This window comes from Haliotis rufescens, unplaced genomic scaffold (genome assembly GCF_023055435.1).
Source record: "Haliotis rufescens isolate VD_foot unplaced genomic scaffold, xgHalRufe1.0.p SCAF_15, whole genome shotgun sequence".
NCBI lineage: Eukaryota > Metazoa > Mollusca > Gastropoda > Lepetellida > Haliotidae > Haliotis > Haliotis rufescens.
The window spans coordinates 2,247,671-2,265,749 of record NW_025963835.1 but is presented as its reverse complement, the minus strand read 5'-3'; the positions used below and the strand labels follow the sequence as shown (position 1 = coordinate 2,265,749).

The window sequence follows — 18,079 nt, the reverse complement described above, 5'->3', positions numbered from 1 at the left end:
ATTGGTGACTCTGTAGACTCTCACAGTGTTGCAGATCACATGGCACTATATGATACATGGGGCGGTTCACTCAGATATTCATACGCGGTATCTAAAGCTATTCCTTTGAGTGAAAATGTATCTGAAACATTATATGATGTAAATAGCATTACCCTCGTGAGTTTATGTATTGTAAATACCATATATGAAGAAAAACAAAATATGTATTATGCTCACGAAAGGCTCACCAAAGGCTAAAACATTTTTACTTCCTAATGTATAATATTTATAATACGGAAAGACACTCAGCTAATAATCATTATTTCTATTAAATAACAGTGTATCAGTTGAAACGTTCGCCGCCCACTTATTTGATGAAAGCGGTATGGTGCTGATAGACCATGGTTCATGATCAGGGCTAATCAGAAATTTAAAAAAAACAGCGGATCCTGACACGGCTCAGGAATTCGAATTAACAGATAGCTATTAATGAGAGTTATACCACCCTCGATTTATTATGACAATAAATACGAGCATTCATTTGGCAAACAACAACAGTTATTCTTGAGCTATTCATGATTGTCTTTTTATCGTTCGCAAGTTTAAGATTTATGAAATGGCCAATAACAAAAGTATATACATGGCTAAAATGAGTAACCCATTGGCTCAAGCTGAATTAGTCAGCATAATCTTGTTATATCTTTATCTACATCTCCCTGACGTCTTCAGATCTGCGGGTGTTATTGCAAACTATAACATAAGAAATTAATGTTATTTTCAGAAGCACCCTCTTTCTAAGTGAACACTCACATCTGTGAGACACATGTCGTGTCATGATTCAACTGAAACCGTCTAGTCGTCTTCTGCTGTGTCATGTTTAATCTGACATGGTGACTTTCAAAACAGCATGTCTCCCAGATAACCTCAAGTCAAGGCCCATGTCGCATTGAAACTCTGCATTGAGTCTCACAACTAGCATAAGGGAGGTGTGAAGAAATAGGACACCAACGTGGAATTCCTGTCCACGGAAGGAGAGATGTTTGTCCAGTTATTATGCACAGTTTTGGTCATCATCAACCTCTGTGATGACGTTTCTGCAGCAGGGCGTCCACGCCATATTGTCTTTATCGTGGCGGATGATCTCGGTATGTTTGATTTCTTGTAAATATGCTTCCTCAGAAAATAACTATCTTTTTATTCATTACACAAGAAATGTGCCATAATTTTTGGTATGAACGTGTACTGTATGTGTACGTGTACTGTACGTGTACGAGTGACAGTTCCTCAAGTAACAAAATGGAAGGACCCAAATCAGTTTCACTATCAAGAATATTTAATTATTACCAATACATACAATTATTTAATATTTACACAATTAACACATATATTCTGGCAAACTAACATATTTGTGGCAAAGCAAAATAGGTGAATACTCAACGTGATACAGAAACTCCTCCAATCGGACACAATCCGGATTCTGTTCACAAACGTATTCCAATCACAGTTCCACATTCCTGTCTCTCACAAATGACCGACATGGCCGGATACATCAGAGGAATCCGCTGGTAGGAATATCACAGACGGACATGGCCGGATACATCACAGGAATCCGCTGGTAGGAACAATACAGACCGACATGGTCAATACAGGGGTATAGTGAGTGTGAGACGTCCGTCCTGAACCCGTCTCAACTCTCCAACTCAAAAACTCTCCCCCAACTCTCAACGACTGGGGGTAGGTTTACACAACCTGCACTCTCCCCCTACCCCACCCCCTAGCTCAGCCACATGTCCAAGCCTCAACCATACGTCCAAACCTCTCAAACAATACAGCATACACTGATTACGGGGTTACATATTAAGCTACTCAATGTGGTGGGCATACTGACGAATCACATTCGCAAAGCTGATCAATCACAGGTCAACCTTTGGTCCACCCCAATTACCTCTTTGGTTATAATACATGATTTCTCTTTGATTAATTTAAATTATGCTCATATATAACAGTACACTTACTTATACATCCTTTAATCTGAGAAACAATTTGCCCTTGGTAGATATTCGTGGAGCCAGTTAATACATTATTTTTACTGGCTACTGGGATTCACACTTGGGACTGAAAACAATCTGTAAGTTTGCAAATCACCGGATGCCAGGATGATGCCACGCATTAATCACTCCTTGTTGAAATTGCCTCTGTTGAGAAAATATTATGTGTTATATTTATAGATAGTCAATCGAGGGACTTTTTTCAACAAGAAATCTCGTATTGATTTCCGTATAGAATATGTTTTTTCATTTCTTTCCTAATGCCAGAGTTATATTATTGAGTGAGTTGGATTCATCATCGTTTGAACAGTATTCAATAACATCAATCTCAACTTTAGATGTGAGAAAATCCTCAGTACTGCTGTTAGTGGACATTTGATGTAGGAGATCATGCAGTATACTTGGACCCTCAGCCATAAGTGTAGTAATCCCGTTGAAGAGGCTGGTTTATGCCAACAATCAAATGGTGTCATCCGTGCTGAATTAGAAGTTCAAATCGGCATTCACCGTACAATCAGCTATAACCGACAGCACCGTGCTTTATGTGAAAAGTTTATTGACAGATGCCTGTAAATTTGAAAGTACAACAAATGAGAGCAGTATGACATTCTTGGTTGCCTTCTGAATCTATCATGATTTAAACTTAAGAAACAATTTTCAGGATGGAACGACATTGGCTTTCACAACCCCGATATAATCACACCCAACATCGACAAGCTGGCAAGAGAAGGCTTGCTACTGAATCATCACTATGTTCAACCACTCTGCAGTCCGTATGTAACAGAAGGCATAATACTGAATCATTCTTATGTCGAACCACTCTGCAGTCCGTATGTAACAGAAGACATAATACTGAATCATTCTTATGTCGAACCACTCTGCAGTCCGTACGTAACAAGAGGCTTAATATTGAGGGGAGGTGAAATTGGGTTTAACGTCGCGTCCAAGATTATTGCACTTATATACCGACGTGCATGCACGTGTGTGTGTGTGGCTGCTTGTACTAGTCCGGACTGATGCCGATTTATTGTGCTAGCTCACTGAGATACCATGCCACAGTTTAACATGAATACCCCACTCAGTCACAGTATACTGACTCCGAGCCGACCAGTCCTTGTTTTAGCCCCTTAATGCCGAGCGCCAGACAGGGTAACAACAAGTACCATCTTTTAACGTCTTTTGGTATGACGCGGCCGGGGATCGAACCCCGGACCTTCCGCTCTCCGGGCGGACGCTCTACCACTAGACCACGGAGGCGGTGGCTGAATATTGAATCACTCTTATGTCCAACCAGTCTGCAGTCCTTGAGTAACAGAATGCTTAATATTGAATTAATTCTTACGTTTAACTTATCTGCTGTCCGTGAGATTAGAAGGCTTGATACTGCATCCATCGTATGTCGTACCACTCTGCAGTCTGAAAGTAACAGCAGGCGCAATACTGAATCAATCTTACTCTCATCCAGTCTGCAGTACCTAAGTAAGGGAAGGCGTGATAATAAACCATTCCTGTTCCTACGTCCAGTAATAGGTTAAATATGCATGGACATAAACAGATTCTTTCATCTGTTCACAAACAGTGACATGTTTCATCACCTCAATTTCAATACAGTGTAATATAACGATAACTTATAAATTAAACCTCACCCGACCAACTCAGCGATCACGATGCTGAGTGTTCATAGTTTTAATGCATGCATTTTGAGTAGTGAAAAGAACACGTGTATCATTATTCGACATGACAATAATAGATGATAAAATTGCATGTTGGCACACATGGAAATTAATATCAACTGAAAATATATTGTATATCACCACAACCCTTTGATTACCGTACATGGTGGAATAGCAATAACCAAAATTATAGTCGAAATTCAAATAGGACTTTCAAATCTTCTTGTGCATTACATTGTATGTCGAGAGAACGAAAGTTGACTGATACTAATGATATATTTTATACACGCAGGTCGAGAGCTGCCTTTATGTCCGGCTACTACCCCTTTAAGACAGGTCTGCAGGTGGGTGGTGATAAGTCGTCTTGATCAGCCGAAATAGACTACGCGGTACCTAGTCGTGTTTTAGGTACTGGCAAATCGGTAACCTTGGTGTCCAATCGCGTTTTAATTAAGGGTCAACAGATAACCATGGTGTCAAATCGCGTTTTAATTAAGGGTCAACAGATAACCATGGTGTCAAATCGCGTTTTAGGTAAGGGTCAACAGATAACCATAGTGTCCAATCGCGTTTTCAGTAAGGATCAACAGATAACCATAGTGTCCAATCGCGTTTTAATTAAGGGTCAACAGATAACCATGGTGTCCAATTGCGTTTTAGGTAAGGGTCAACAGATAACCATGGTGTCGAATCGCGTTTTAATTAAGGGTCAACAGATAACCATGGTGTCCAATCGCGTTTTAATTAAGGGTCAACAGATAACCATGGTGTCCAATCGCGTTTTAGGTAAGGGTCAACAGATAACCATGGTGTCCATTAGCGTTTTAATTATAGGTCAACAGATAACCATGGTGTCCAGTCAAGTTTTAGGCGCTGGCCAAAAGAAACCCGAGGTACCCAGTCCAAGTGAGTTATTGGCCAATAGGAAGCCCCGTTTAAAGTTACGAGTTTCGGACTAGCTAATAGATAACCATGGAACCCAGTCGCGTGTCACAGATTATTCAATAGCTAACCGTGGTGCCTAGTCACGTGTTATAGGCTATCCAATAGTTAACCGTGGTGCCTAGTCACGTGTCACAGGTCATCCAATAGCTAACCGTGGTGCCTATGGGGTAGCGAATAGAACACTGATGTTTCGCCCTCTTTTACAGCACGAGGTCATTCTGAATAACCAGCCCGTCTGTCTACCCCTGAATATCACAACCCTGCCACAGAAACTGAAGGAGCTTGGATATGCAACACACATGGTCGGCAAGTAGGTGTACGAGAGGTATTTGGAATCCGTTGTAGATACAGAGATATTTGTACTTATTGTAGAAACATGCAGCAGTGATGCAGTAGTAGTTGTAGTAGGGGTAGTAGTAGTAGTGATGTTGTTGGTGAAGGTGGCAGTAGTAGGGGTAGTAGTAGTAGTAGTGGTGTTGTTGTTGATGATGGTAGCAGAAGTAGCAGCAGTTGTTGCATCAATAGGAACATTACTAACAGAAGTCCCCCACCTGTATAAAGGCTACATTGTCCCTGTCGTGTGATCCAGGTGGCACAATGGGTTCTGTAGTTGGAATTGCACCCCGACGTACCGTGGCTTTGACAGCTTCTTCGGCTACTACAACGCCCTGGAAGACTACTACACCCACGTCACTGGTGGCTTCCTTGACTACCGTAACAACACCAGCCCCGTTACGACCGACAACGGCACTTACTCAACGGTAACTATCAGCTGTAAACTATATAGACAATATCCGTTTTCCAGTGGTATTCCTTCAAATCGGCCGTCAAGTTAATATCATTTGAATAATAAATTAAAAATAGTATTAGTCAAAGTCAAAGATGTTTATTGTATCAAAGGCCATCGGCCCATATACAAGTTCAGATAAATACAGTGGGTGAGAATTTACAGATTGGGAGATACAACAAAAATTATATAAATATAACATTCATTTAACAATCGGTGATAATCATGAGGACTTTCTAGGGTGAGGTAATTAAAATTATGAATTTCCACTCAACATGTTATTTCGTAGTTCCATCCCATGTTTTACAAATAAAGACAGTTTAAACATTACATCGGCATCATTCGATGACAAAATAGAAACAAAAGCTATTCTACTTGTCTTAGATAAGAAACATTCTGGTATATATTTAGTACGTAATTCTGCATAATAAGGACATTCAAAGGTAAAATGTATTTCGTCTTCTATTGCAGAGTTACAGAATGGACAAATTCTTTGTATTCTTTCAAGTGATATATTCCGTCCATAGTTAATCATAAGTTTTGACAAGCCAAGTCTGTATTTAATATATCCATTTCCTAGGTGACTATTTGTTAAAACTGATAGATATTTTTCTGGCTCTAATAGAGTCTTAAATGTTCTGTACAAATCATAACGTGAACTATTTTCCAAGTTGCATTGCCACCCTTGATAGAACATATTTATTGCTATTTTACGAAAATCATTTAGAAATAAATGTTGATCACCAACAGATTGGTTAAGCCATATATACCCATATCCATGTGAGAATAATAGTGTCCTAATATGCGATACCCATGTAACCTTACCGATACTATCTAAATGAAAGAGCATGTTATAAGCTTTTTTCGGAAGCCGATGTTCTGGCATACGGATGATATTAAACCAATATTTTAAACACTTTATTTGTGAAGTAATGTAAAGTGGGTATCTTCCACATTCTCCATATATCATATTATTTGGTGTTGCTATTCCAACGCGAAGAAACTTTTTACATGCCAGTAGGTGAATTCTTTCTAAACATTCATATCTTCGGTAACCCCACACTTCAGATCCATACAATAAAATTGGCTGTATTTGAGCATCAAATAATTTGAAAAATACTTTTGGAGTAATAACTCCAAGTTTATGTGAAACAGACATTATATTAAGTAAAGCTCGTTTCCCTCGCAGTGATAAGTCAGATACACATTTGTTCATATTTAGTGTTGAATTAAACATTATGCCGAGATACTTATAACCATTAACTACATTAATTTGTTGTCCATTTAAGTACCATCTTTCCCTAAAATTTAAAGGACCCCCTTTTCTGAATACTATAATTTCTGTCTTATCTAAATTTACAGATAAATTCCATTCCTTAGTATATTTATCTAATACATTCAACTGATTCTGTAGACCAATAACAGTGTCAGATAGTAAAATAACATCATCGGCAAAAAGGAGCATAAGAAGTTCAAGGATGTCAGGATACATCTGTATACCATGCTTGCCGTTACTTGAGATTTCATAATATAATTCGCTTATGAAAAACGAAAATAACAGAGGACTCAGTATACATCCCTGACGTAAACCAGATGGGCAATCGATAAAATCAGTAACACCATAATCACTACGTACACATGACTTGATATTTGAATACATTGATTGTATTATATTAAACATCTTCCCTTGTAGTCCAGCTTTTCTTAAACAACACCATAATTTATAACGATCAACTGTATCAAATGCCTTTTTAAAATCAATAAAAGCAACGTAAACCTTGTGTTTACGACGTGTTAGACATTTTTGAATTGCAGCATATAATGTAAAAATATGATCTACGGTTGAATAATTTTTTCTAAAACCAGCTTGAACTTCCGGTATCTTATCTCTCATATTTGCCCAGTTAGTAAGCCTGTTATTCAAAACAGAGGTAAAAATTTTCCCCAGAACACTCATTAATGAGATCCCCCTGTAGTTGTCAGGGTTTCTCGGATCGCCTTTTTTATGTAGAGGGACTATTTCTGAACAAGACCAACTGTTTGGAAATATTTGATTATCAAAGAGTTTGTTGAAACATTTATGAAGAAATGGCATAATATCTAATTGGGAACATTTAAGCATTTCTATCAGCACTTGATCGGGCCCGGCGGATTTTCCTTTTTTTAACTTATTTATTGATGATGTAATTTCATGTTCAGTTATCGTAGAATTTAGTATGAATGCATCAATATCTGTAAACTGATTAGAACTGAGTTCATTTTCATCATCTAAGTGAGGAGAAAAAACATTGTCATTTGCAAAAACCTCTCTAAAATGGCACAGCCATTCTGCTTTCGTTATATGATTCTTCTGTCTGGGTTTGTTTTGTAATGATCTTATCTGTTTCCAAAAGCTAGATTGACTATTTATGCTTCTATGCAATCTTTCAACTGATTTCTTTCGTGAAATGGATTTAAATTTTCTGCAACAAAATTTATAATGATTTCTTTGTCTACAGTACACAATTCTGTTAGCGACTGTTCTTTGTGTTCTAAATCTCCTAAGTGCCCTACGTGTTTCTCGTTTCGCTTGTCTACATTCTAGACTTAGTGGTTTGTGATTGGCAAATTGTGGATTATGTCGTATTGTCTTTTTCATGCAGTTAGCAGAGTCTAATACAATGTCGACAAAGTGGCTAATTGCGTTTTCAATAGCATTATCAATTTCTTTAAGGACCATTTCTTTGTTTTCAGTAAAATTATATCTCAGGTTATCAAGAAACAAACTGGAGTAATGATCATTCCATACAATTTTCTCTGATGCTTGTGGATCCATACATGAATCATTATTGCACCTCTTACCCATATTTGGAAATCTACACATCAATTCTAATGGAAAGTGATCAGAATCAGATCGATCACCGACAGTGAACATATTGATAAACTGAAAAAAATCTGGTGAACTTATAAAATAATCGTTCACACTAGATCCATGTTGGCTACAATAAGTAAATTCCCCATTAGTATCACCATATACACGTCCATTTACGATGTAAAGTTTAAAAACATAGCATAAATCCAACAACATTTGACCAAATCTATTTACAACTGTATCCTGTGAAGTACGATCCTCAACAGGGTCATCCTCCTCCTCAGGGAAAGGGGAGGTGTGATTGAAGCTATCATCATTATTGCTAATATCAGGGTTATTTCTCTCACCTGTTCTAGCGTTCATATCTCCACAGATTAAATTGTATGAATTTGAAAACATTTCATCATTATCTATTAAGAATTCTTCTACTTTTACAATGTTACTATTGGTGTTTACATGATTATAATAAGGAGACCCCATTGGAGGGATATAGGTACATAACAAATTCACATTTTTGTCAATTCTAAATAAATCTTTAGATAACGAGAGACCAATTATGTTGTCTCTATCTGCTTGTATAACATTACAGAAACTACTCAGTGATTGACGTACACACAGACAAATACCACCTGATAAACGTCCATAGTTGGATAACTTAACTGCAGGACAGTAAAAAGTATCATATCCATGTAGCCAATGTTTTCCTGGAATATTTACAACAAATGTCTCAACAAGGCACACAATATCAAATTTACTGATGTAAGTTAAAAAGTCAACATCATTTATTTTGCTGAGAAGACCACCAATATTCCAACATACAAAGGAGAACGCGTCTCTGTTGACATCAGTAACACTGTGAGCGCGAGTATTACGTTTAATGATATTTTGATCTTTTCAGCTTCGGTTTACTGACGTAGCCACCGACATCATCGAGCGTCACAACCAGAGTCAGCCATTGTTTCTGTACCTGGCATACCAAGCTGTCCACGAACCTATTGAGGTAAATTTGCTGCACACCAAAACTCAACAGTCAAGTTTGAGGAAACCGGAAGTTGGTCGTTTAACGAGGAGAGATTAGATTTTGTTTGTTTGTGGTTTCAACACCGCACTCGGGATTATTCCAGCTATATGACGGCGGTCTGTAAATAATCGAGTCTGGACCAGACATCATGAACATTGATCCACGCAAATAGTATACGATGACATGCATCATCCAAGTCAGCGAGCCTGACCACCCGATCCCGTTTGTCGCCTCTTACGACAAGCGTAGTCGCCTTTACAGCAAGCATGGGTTGATGAAGATCTATTCTACCCCGGATCTTGACGAGTAGGAGGAGAATTTAGAGCAAGCAGGGAGAAGCAAGTGCAGCGCTGTATTTAACATGCGGCGGCCAAGAAATGTACCAATCTCTACCATATCCGGTTATAGGAGCACATGCGTAGCGTCCTTAATTATGGATATACACAAACATGGAGACGTGTCTACATTTCACATGTTTGCTTGGGCGATAAAATTACTCACTGCTTGATTGATGTTATGTGGGCGAGAGCAATTTTACCTAACAAACTTCACGTCGTCTCTATTTTTTTTTATTCGATACCGAGGACCAATGAGAGTTATGCCAAGTGTCGTTAAATCGGTCTACCGTCTACTCATATATTATCTTCTTATTTCAAAGGTTCCCGCAAAGTATGAAGCAATGTATCCAAACATAAAAACAGAAAATCGTCGAAAGTTTTCCGGTGTGTATGAAGTATATATTTCGACATTTTACATAAACGTACACATTCGTTGTCACTCGTATCTTGCCGGAACAAGGCGATCTCAAGTTACGGAACGGTGGAGCATACACGTAACGATGGCGAGACGACGAAGTCAGTTGTACGATATAATGAATATATTTGTGAATGACCCATGTAATATTCCACCATCTTCAACAACGCATGTTTATCAGGAATTAATAAGGCTGCAAAAACAAATATTTCTGTGGCACATTTATCTCAAATGGGAGGAGTGTAGTGTCTCCTTATTGCGGCGTGTCGCGCCCGAGAAAAAAGATTCTTTTTCATCCTAATGCGTATGAAAATATTTGAATGAATGCTCATTTCTTCAAAGATAAAAAATCACCTGAATTCGTTCAAGGAATGGTCTCTGCTCTTGATGAAGCAGTTGGTAACGTTACTGAAACGTTAAAACAAAGAGGGTTAATGGACGACACGCTGATTCTGTTCACTGCCGATGTAAGTATAAGCTAGTGTTGTCAATCACAGTATTAAGCGTATCAGTTTGTCTTTACATTTCCTTGTTAACAGTTTTATTTCCCACCGACTTGAACATTTTTCCACCAAATTTAGAAAACTGCAAGCCAGATAATAAAAACAGTTTTAACCAATTGAGATTTAATTGTTTATTGAGCATGTAGTTTCCATTTTAATATTAGAGGAGCGTGGGTGTTTTCATTCCCAGCTCCCTGGGAAGTATGCAACCCAAGCTACCGGCAAAAAACGCTACACAGTATTTTATTTGGTGACCCAAACTTAAATGTTTCACTGAATACAAATATGTTCTTGTCAGAACACAAATATATAGAAACCACGGACAAATTCAATAGCGAGCATATTATTGTTTCCAAATTGTTAATCATTAATAATGTTAAATCTATATATAAAGACTTAAATGTATAATAATTGCATATGTATAGATGCGCAATGCTTTGACTTTCCAGCACATAATACAATTCCATCAGCACTGTGTATATATGGTTACAGGCCGGCAAAGCCACATTTCGAAAATAGATAGCCCAAATTGATGTGGCGCTCCCGGCAATGGTTATGGTTGCGTGATTGTATAATGTGGCTCTCGCGGCTATGCTGTCAAAACATGCTTTGTGATTCTAACAGGTTACCGTATATAACAAAACAAGTCTTGTTTTCTCATTTCTTATTCAACAAGGATAACATATTCATCAAAACTTTACATTGATGAATATGAATAGCATATGAATATCATAATGGATCATAACTGCAGATGAAGGAGGTCGCCCACGTGGTCAGCATATTCCATCTCATCTTAGGATATGGAGTACTTACTTACTTACTTACTTACTTTGGAGATTTAACGTGCGCTTTCCGACTGATGCGTATTTCGCACACGGGCCCGGCCAGGCCATTTAATGTGTTTCCGAAAGGGGCGAAAGTGGTCTGTGCAACCCAAGAGGGGGGTTTTAGGGGTTGCTTATATAGAATTTGGGAATTTTGAGATTTGGAATAGATGCCGATGGGATTGGGGAGGAGAACTAAGGGAGCTGGGTATCGGTAATCGGATTAATTAATTACCCGCTAGAATAGGTGAAATGCACTCAGCTGAAAATGTGGCTCTACCGGCAATAGCCATTCCTGAAATGTGGCGCTCTCGGCTAGACACCGTATATATCACACATTATGATGTTTAACTGTATTTTGGTAGAAGGCGACAATAAGTGGTGCACTTTGTCTTTTTGGACAATAAAATATGTTTACAAATAAACAAAATATGCAGGTGACATTACCGTAGCCTTAGAAGTCAAACTGCCGAACGCTGTCACTTTTCTGCGACCAACCCCGATATTTCCGAAATGCTGTTCAAAGTTGAATTTACACATTGTATCATCAATAATGTGTAGAATGGCGGGGCGGTGGACGCATACGGGAACAACTACCCTCTGCGCGGAGGCAAGTTTACCCTGTACGAAGGCGGAACGAGAGCAGTGGGCTTCATGTATGGATCGGGTCTCCAAAAGACTGGAACTGTGTTTGACGGGTAAACAACCATTGTTACTGGTACAATGCGTGGTCCTGTCAAATAAATATGTGCTACCATGTTGATGGAATGAGGCCGAGGTGGTGGTGCAGGGGGTTGGTTGGTTGGTTGTTGTTTAACGCCGCACTCAGTAATATTCCAAATACATGACGGCGGTCTATAAATAATCGAGTCTGGACCAGACAATCCAGTGACTGACAACATGAGCATCGATCCACGCAATTGGGACCGATGACATGCATCAACAAAGTCAGCGAGCCCTTACGACAAGCATAGATGCCTTTCACGGCAAGCATGGGTTGCTGAAGACCTATTCTACCCCGGAATCTTCACGCAGGGGGTAGGGTGGGGGCAGAAAGTCCTTGTTTGCTATAACGGATAATCCGAAAATAATTACACGTTTTTACACTTGAAGTATCATTAAGTAATGACGGTTAGATGAAGGCTCTGTACAGCTCATATTAATTCCACCATTAACTGAAGAAACATAAATCATTAATGAACCATTGGGGTTGGACACAAACACAGCTAAAATTATTCAAATTGTTAAGGAGTTAAGGAGTATGGTTATACGCAGCTTTTTGCAATATTTCAGCAAATGTGCTTCACACTTTGTAGCCATGTGGCGAATCGAACCCGGCTCTTGGGTCTTCGGCGTAACTAGTTAACCCTATAAACGTTAGGCTACCCCTACCGCGCCTCAAACTGTTCAATATGTTGAAGTCAATGTTAATGTTGTAAATTTAAGTTTATGTTGATGCTAATATTGACGTTGTACCACTGGACATATCGTTGCAGTATGATCCACGCCGTGGACTGGCTGCCCACCCTGACAGCAGCTGCCGGAGGGACCCCAGGTACAGTAGGGCGTGGCCGTCACAGGGTCACTGCCCGGTAGTCTGTTCAAACATGACCTTGGAAATCTTTGTTCCTGTGTGTGTTGGGCTCAACGCTGTTTGGCATGTAGCTCAGTCTGCACAATGTCGGGGATATACGACGCGGGTCAATGGCGTTAACCAATTCAGTGGACATCAAACATCCTAGGATAATTTGTCACTGAGCATGCAGCGCATGTGACATACTTGTATCAGCATTCATTCATTGTCATCCAAACTTGAAACTGTTTCGTTTCTACAAGTCAAGTGTTCTTTATTTTCTAAAGGAGTATATACAGCCACTTCCTTGCAGTCGGATTCGTGCAATGGACTCTGCTTTTTGTAGAGATTTCATATGATTGTGGATTTTTTCTGTCGCTTTAATTTATTATTAAGAATATATCGGAAAAGTATAAAGCGAATAGTTATAGGACGAACCCATCGCTAATGCGGAGTAGGGAAGACGTTACCAATCGGTTGAATAATGATTTATACATATGATTCTAAAGGAATATACAGTCAGTTCCTTACACACCAACCCATGCTCGTGATAAAGTCGGATTCGTACAATGGGCTCTGCTTAAAGCAAAGATTTCATATGATTTTGGAAATCATATTATTTATTATATCGGAATTGGATAAAGCGCATAGTTGCTGACGAACCCAATGCTAATGCCATGTAGGGAAGCCGTTACCACTCGGGTGATTAATGATTTTTAAATATGATAAATGATTTGTTTCTGATCCCTTGGAGGTGGTGTTACAGTATATTTTTTATGACAGTATGTATATTTTCACAATGACCCCTCTAGTGTCAGACCGTGACGGCATCAACCTGTGGCCTAGTCTCAGCACAGCCTCCCCGTCCCCCCGCACTGAGGTCGTCTACAACTACGACTCGCACCCCCAGCCCATGCAAGGACATGCTGCCATCAGGTACGTCTGTTTACGTCGACGTTTGCAGAAACCGACAGTACTCTACAACAAGCCACTACTATACGTGCGTAAGAACACTGTCCTGGATATATAAATTTTTCCTCCGTTCGAAAGTGGTGTTCGACCTGGCGAAATATACATATGCCCCTGAAATATTCAGTGATAAATGTGTTCAAGTACAGAAAGAGTGCGCATTGGAATACTGCATTTTATATTGTCCTATGTTCATATACATGTTACTCAAAATATCAGGCATTGTTCCATATTCAATTTCAAAATGTCCTAGGATGGAATACTCCGTAACTCTGTATCACTGTTGGTTGGTTGGTTGGTGGTTTGTTGTTTAGCGCCACACTCAGCAATATTCCAGCTATATGACGGCGGTCTGTAAATAATCTAGTCTGGACCAGACAATCCAGTGATCAATATCATGAGAATCGATCCATGCAATTAGGATCGATGACATGCATCAACCAAGTCAGCGAGCCTGACCACCCGATCCCGTTTGTCACCTTTTAGGACAAGCATAATCGCCTTTTACGGCAAGTATGGGTTGCTGAAGACCTATTCTACCCCGGATCTTCACAGGTCCCGTATCACTGAAAACACGTGACTTTTATCTCCTTAATTACATTTGCCTTTTTCAAAATATCAACATTTCCCATTCCTCAATGTAATAAACATGGTTTCAGACTAAAACGCTTTGTATATACAGACTTGAGTGTAAATTACGAAGTAAGCAATGCTCGTATTCTTTGCAGAGTGGGTGACTACAAACTGATCGATGGCTACCCGGGACTCTACCCTGGCTGGTACAAGCCTGAACAAGTCACATCTAGTTTGAACACCAGATTCAGCAGGGATTCAGCCAATCAGTATCAGCTGTTCAACTTGAAAGGCAAGAAGTAAACTGCATTGATATGTATTAGTGGTTTGTGGAATGGTTAGGGTTGGTCTGTTGTTTAACGCCGCACTCAGCAATATTCCAGCTATGTGACGGCGGTCTGTAAATAAACGAGTCTGGACCAGACAATCCAGTGATTGACACCATGAGCTTTGATCCACGCAATTGGGATACGATGACATGCATCAACCAAGTCAACGAGCATGACCACACGATCCCGTTAGTCGCCTCTTACGACAAGCATAGTCGCCTTTTAGGACAAGCATGGGTTGCTGAAGACCTATATAATTCTATCCCGGATCTTCACGGGAGGAATGGTAAGGGAATACATATTAATAAAAAAATCCTGGGATTTTCCCCAAGACTCAAGACTCATAAGGGTGTTGATAGGGCGGCATTATACCCTGGGAAGACAAATATCTCTCTCTTTTGTATATCTGATTAGATGAATAAGTCAGTTTGGTTTAACAAAGCTTAGAACAATATTTCAGTTATATATCAGCATGTCAGCTCTGTGTGGGAGGAAAGCACAAAGTGAGGCTTGTCGTAGACATTAACCACAGACGGATCATTATTAAGCTGTTTCTGGTATTCGAACCCACTAGGAGCAGACTCTGCACCGAACCATCAGACCCTAGACACCTAGAAAACACCCAGAGATTGATGCACAGTTATCATTGAGATGTTCCGTGCTTCCATACTTGATGCGGCATGGAAGACTAGTGGTGTGTTTAAGCGTTCACTTGCAACGCCAAAGACCGAGGTTCGGGTACAATTTGAGCAGTTCATTTTAGTTATCCCACGCCGTTACAAAATTGAAATATTGACAAGGGCGACTAAAAATTGAATCAATATTTTTGCAGGTGAGTTGTGAAAGATGACAATTAGCAATCTGAAGAAAATCCATTGAGAAATTATTATTGCAAAACGGCAAACAGTAAACCATTCCTTCCAAGACTTACATGGAATATGTCCAATGAATGTTCACAGATGACCCCAATGAGCGCAACGACCTCTCCAACTCTCGTCCGGACATGGTGAAGAAGCTTGCTGCCAGACTGGCCTGGTATGAGAAGCAGGCAGTACCACCCAACTTCCCTGAGACCCCCAACGACCTGAGCAACCCTGCACTGTACGGCAATGTCTGGTCTCCTGGCTGGTGCTGAGAGCTTCTTGTTGTACTGTCACTGAGTAAAGTCGATATATGAATGGCATGATCCGCTGTTTTCACAGTAAAAATCACAGGAATACCAGGAAGGCATGCACTATGTAACACTATGAAACATCATGCCCGAAATGGTTTGTTCACCGGCACAAAACGCGCACCTGGAAGGTGAGGCTGCAATTTGATTAAGTGACCTTATAGCATGAATCAGGTAAGTTGATGAGATTTCCAATGACACTGATCCACTGACCAGTGATAATTCGATACACCATGCGCTTAAGAGTGTTATATACATACATATATATATATATATATATATATATATATATATATATATATATATATATATATATATTTAAAGATGGAAAACGTTAACAATCTTAACGTAAGACATATTTGCACTGAGGATGTGTACTGCTCCCTTACGTGTTTGCATGTTTATTACCTTTGGCAGCATGAAAAATCACAAAACAACTTGTGTGTTTACGATATTTGTTTACCAGAACTTGTATGAACAGCCATGACTTCTAGCAGTAAGGATTACGCTTTCCACGATGGATTTAAATACCATACTGAAACATATTGTGTTACATCTGTAACAAAGAGACCCGTGAAGATTCCGGGGTAGAATAGGTCTTCAGCAACCCATGCTTGCCGTAAAAGGCTACTATGCTTGTCGTAAGAGGCGACTAACGGGACCGGGTGGTCAGGCTCGCTGACTTGGTTGATGCATGTCATCGATCCCAATTGCGTGGATCGATGCTCATGATATCAATCACTGGATTGTCTGGTCCAGACTCGATTATTTACAGACCGCCGTCATATAGCTGGAATATTGCTGAGTGCGGCGTTAAAGAACAAACCAACCAACCATTCGACGAACACACTTGTGAAATTGAATTTCCTACAGAAACGTACGTGGCCCGAGATTTGACTATAACTACAATTAAAGTGCGTTATCCGTTAATTACGAAGAGCGGTCAGTGGAACGTAGTCCGTGTTGGTTTTGAAGGAGAAAGGGAAGACAAGAACAGGTATAGTTTATGTGACTGCTGGTTACCTTCAACAGACAGCCAGTCTATTATGTGGTTAATCTTCTGCCAATCCTTGTCGTCTCGACGCTCAGCCCGTGCGTCTTCCTGGTCAAGAAGGAAATAGGAGAGAAACTGTCCGTGTATACACACACACACCTACACAACACATATAGACACGTCAAGAGATAACTATACTTATTACTTGCCCGTGAAGAGATCATCCGTTTAATAAACATACAGCTTTATTACACATTGTGTAATACCAAAACGCGTGCTTATGTACTCTCGGAACACGTTTCACGAACAAATATTGAAAGCTCTCAACATCCCTTGGCGTATTCAACGACATTGTGTGTGGAGATTATAGATCACTGGGAGGAGCTTATGCACACTCGATGACCCCAGCAACCTTGTTGCTAGGCTGACGTCACATGGCATTGTTTCGCCGATGGATCATGCAACAAAATTCAACAAATTACGTCATCGGGTATTGTGACGTGATTGTAAACTTTGAGGTGCAAGGCCCCGTTCCACAAGGCGATCGTACTCTAGCGCAACGACAGTCGTTAGTCTAAGTTAAATTATGTGAGTTGTGATAGCCTTAGCACTACGATAATTTTGTGGGACGAACGCCTGAATTCTAAAGCTGGACCATTGTATGATATTAAATTCATACGTTTCAACTTTTGACGTGTTTGAAGTATTATTCTGTTAAACTCAATTGGATTATGCCATGGATCGTGTAGGTGTCAGCCTATTTAGACTCAACAGTATATTTCTAAAAACATTATAAATGACAAGTAATAAATAAAATACTAAACTCGCTCCCGTGTAAAACCAATTTTATGAAACTCGTGAATAGTTGTGGTATCTGACTCGCTTTCGCTCGTCAGATACCAGAACTATTCACTCGTTTCATAAAATTGGTATTACACGGGAGCTCGTTAAGTATTCTATATTTATAAAGCTGACAGAGTTGAAAAATCACTTGACAGCAGCACCACATCACAAAGGTGGCCTGCGAGGCTGCGAAGTGAAACACAAACCAGTAAACACCATGAAACGGCAATGCTGCTGGTTTGA

General features: G+C 39.7%; 1 protein-coding gene across 1 annotated transcript; it reads left to right on the top strand.

Moving 5' to 3' along the window:
- The first annotated feature begins 902 nt into the window (after nucleotides 1-902).
- Nucleotides 903-16,011, top strand: LOC124134913 (arylsulfatase B-like). The gene is made up of 13 exons (XM_046500006.2): nucleotides 903-1,124; nucleotides 2,689-2,800; nucleotides 3,993-4,044; nucleotides 4,852-4,955; nucleotides 5,235-5,406; nucleotides 9,182-9,283; nucleotides 9,963-10,026; nucleotides 10,427-10,524; nucleotides 11,946-12,082; nucleotides 12,881-12,939; nucleotides 13,770-13,893; nucleotides 14,655-14,791; nucleotides 15,788-16,011. The coding sequence occupies exons 1-13, from the start codon at nucleotides 1,016-1,018 to the stop codon at nucleotides 15,961-15,963; spliced, it is 1,446 nt and encodes a 481-aa protein (XP_046355962.1). The 5' UTR covers nucleotides 903-1,015; the 3' UTR covers nucleotides 15,964-16,011.
- The last annotated feature ends 2,068 nt before the right edge of the window (nucleotides 16,012-18,079 follow it).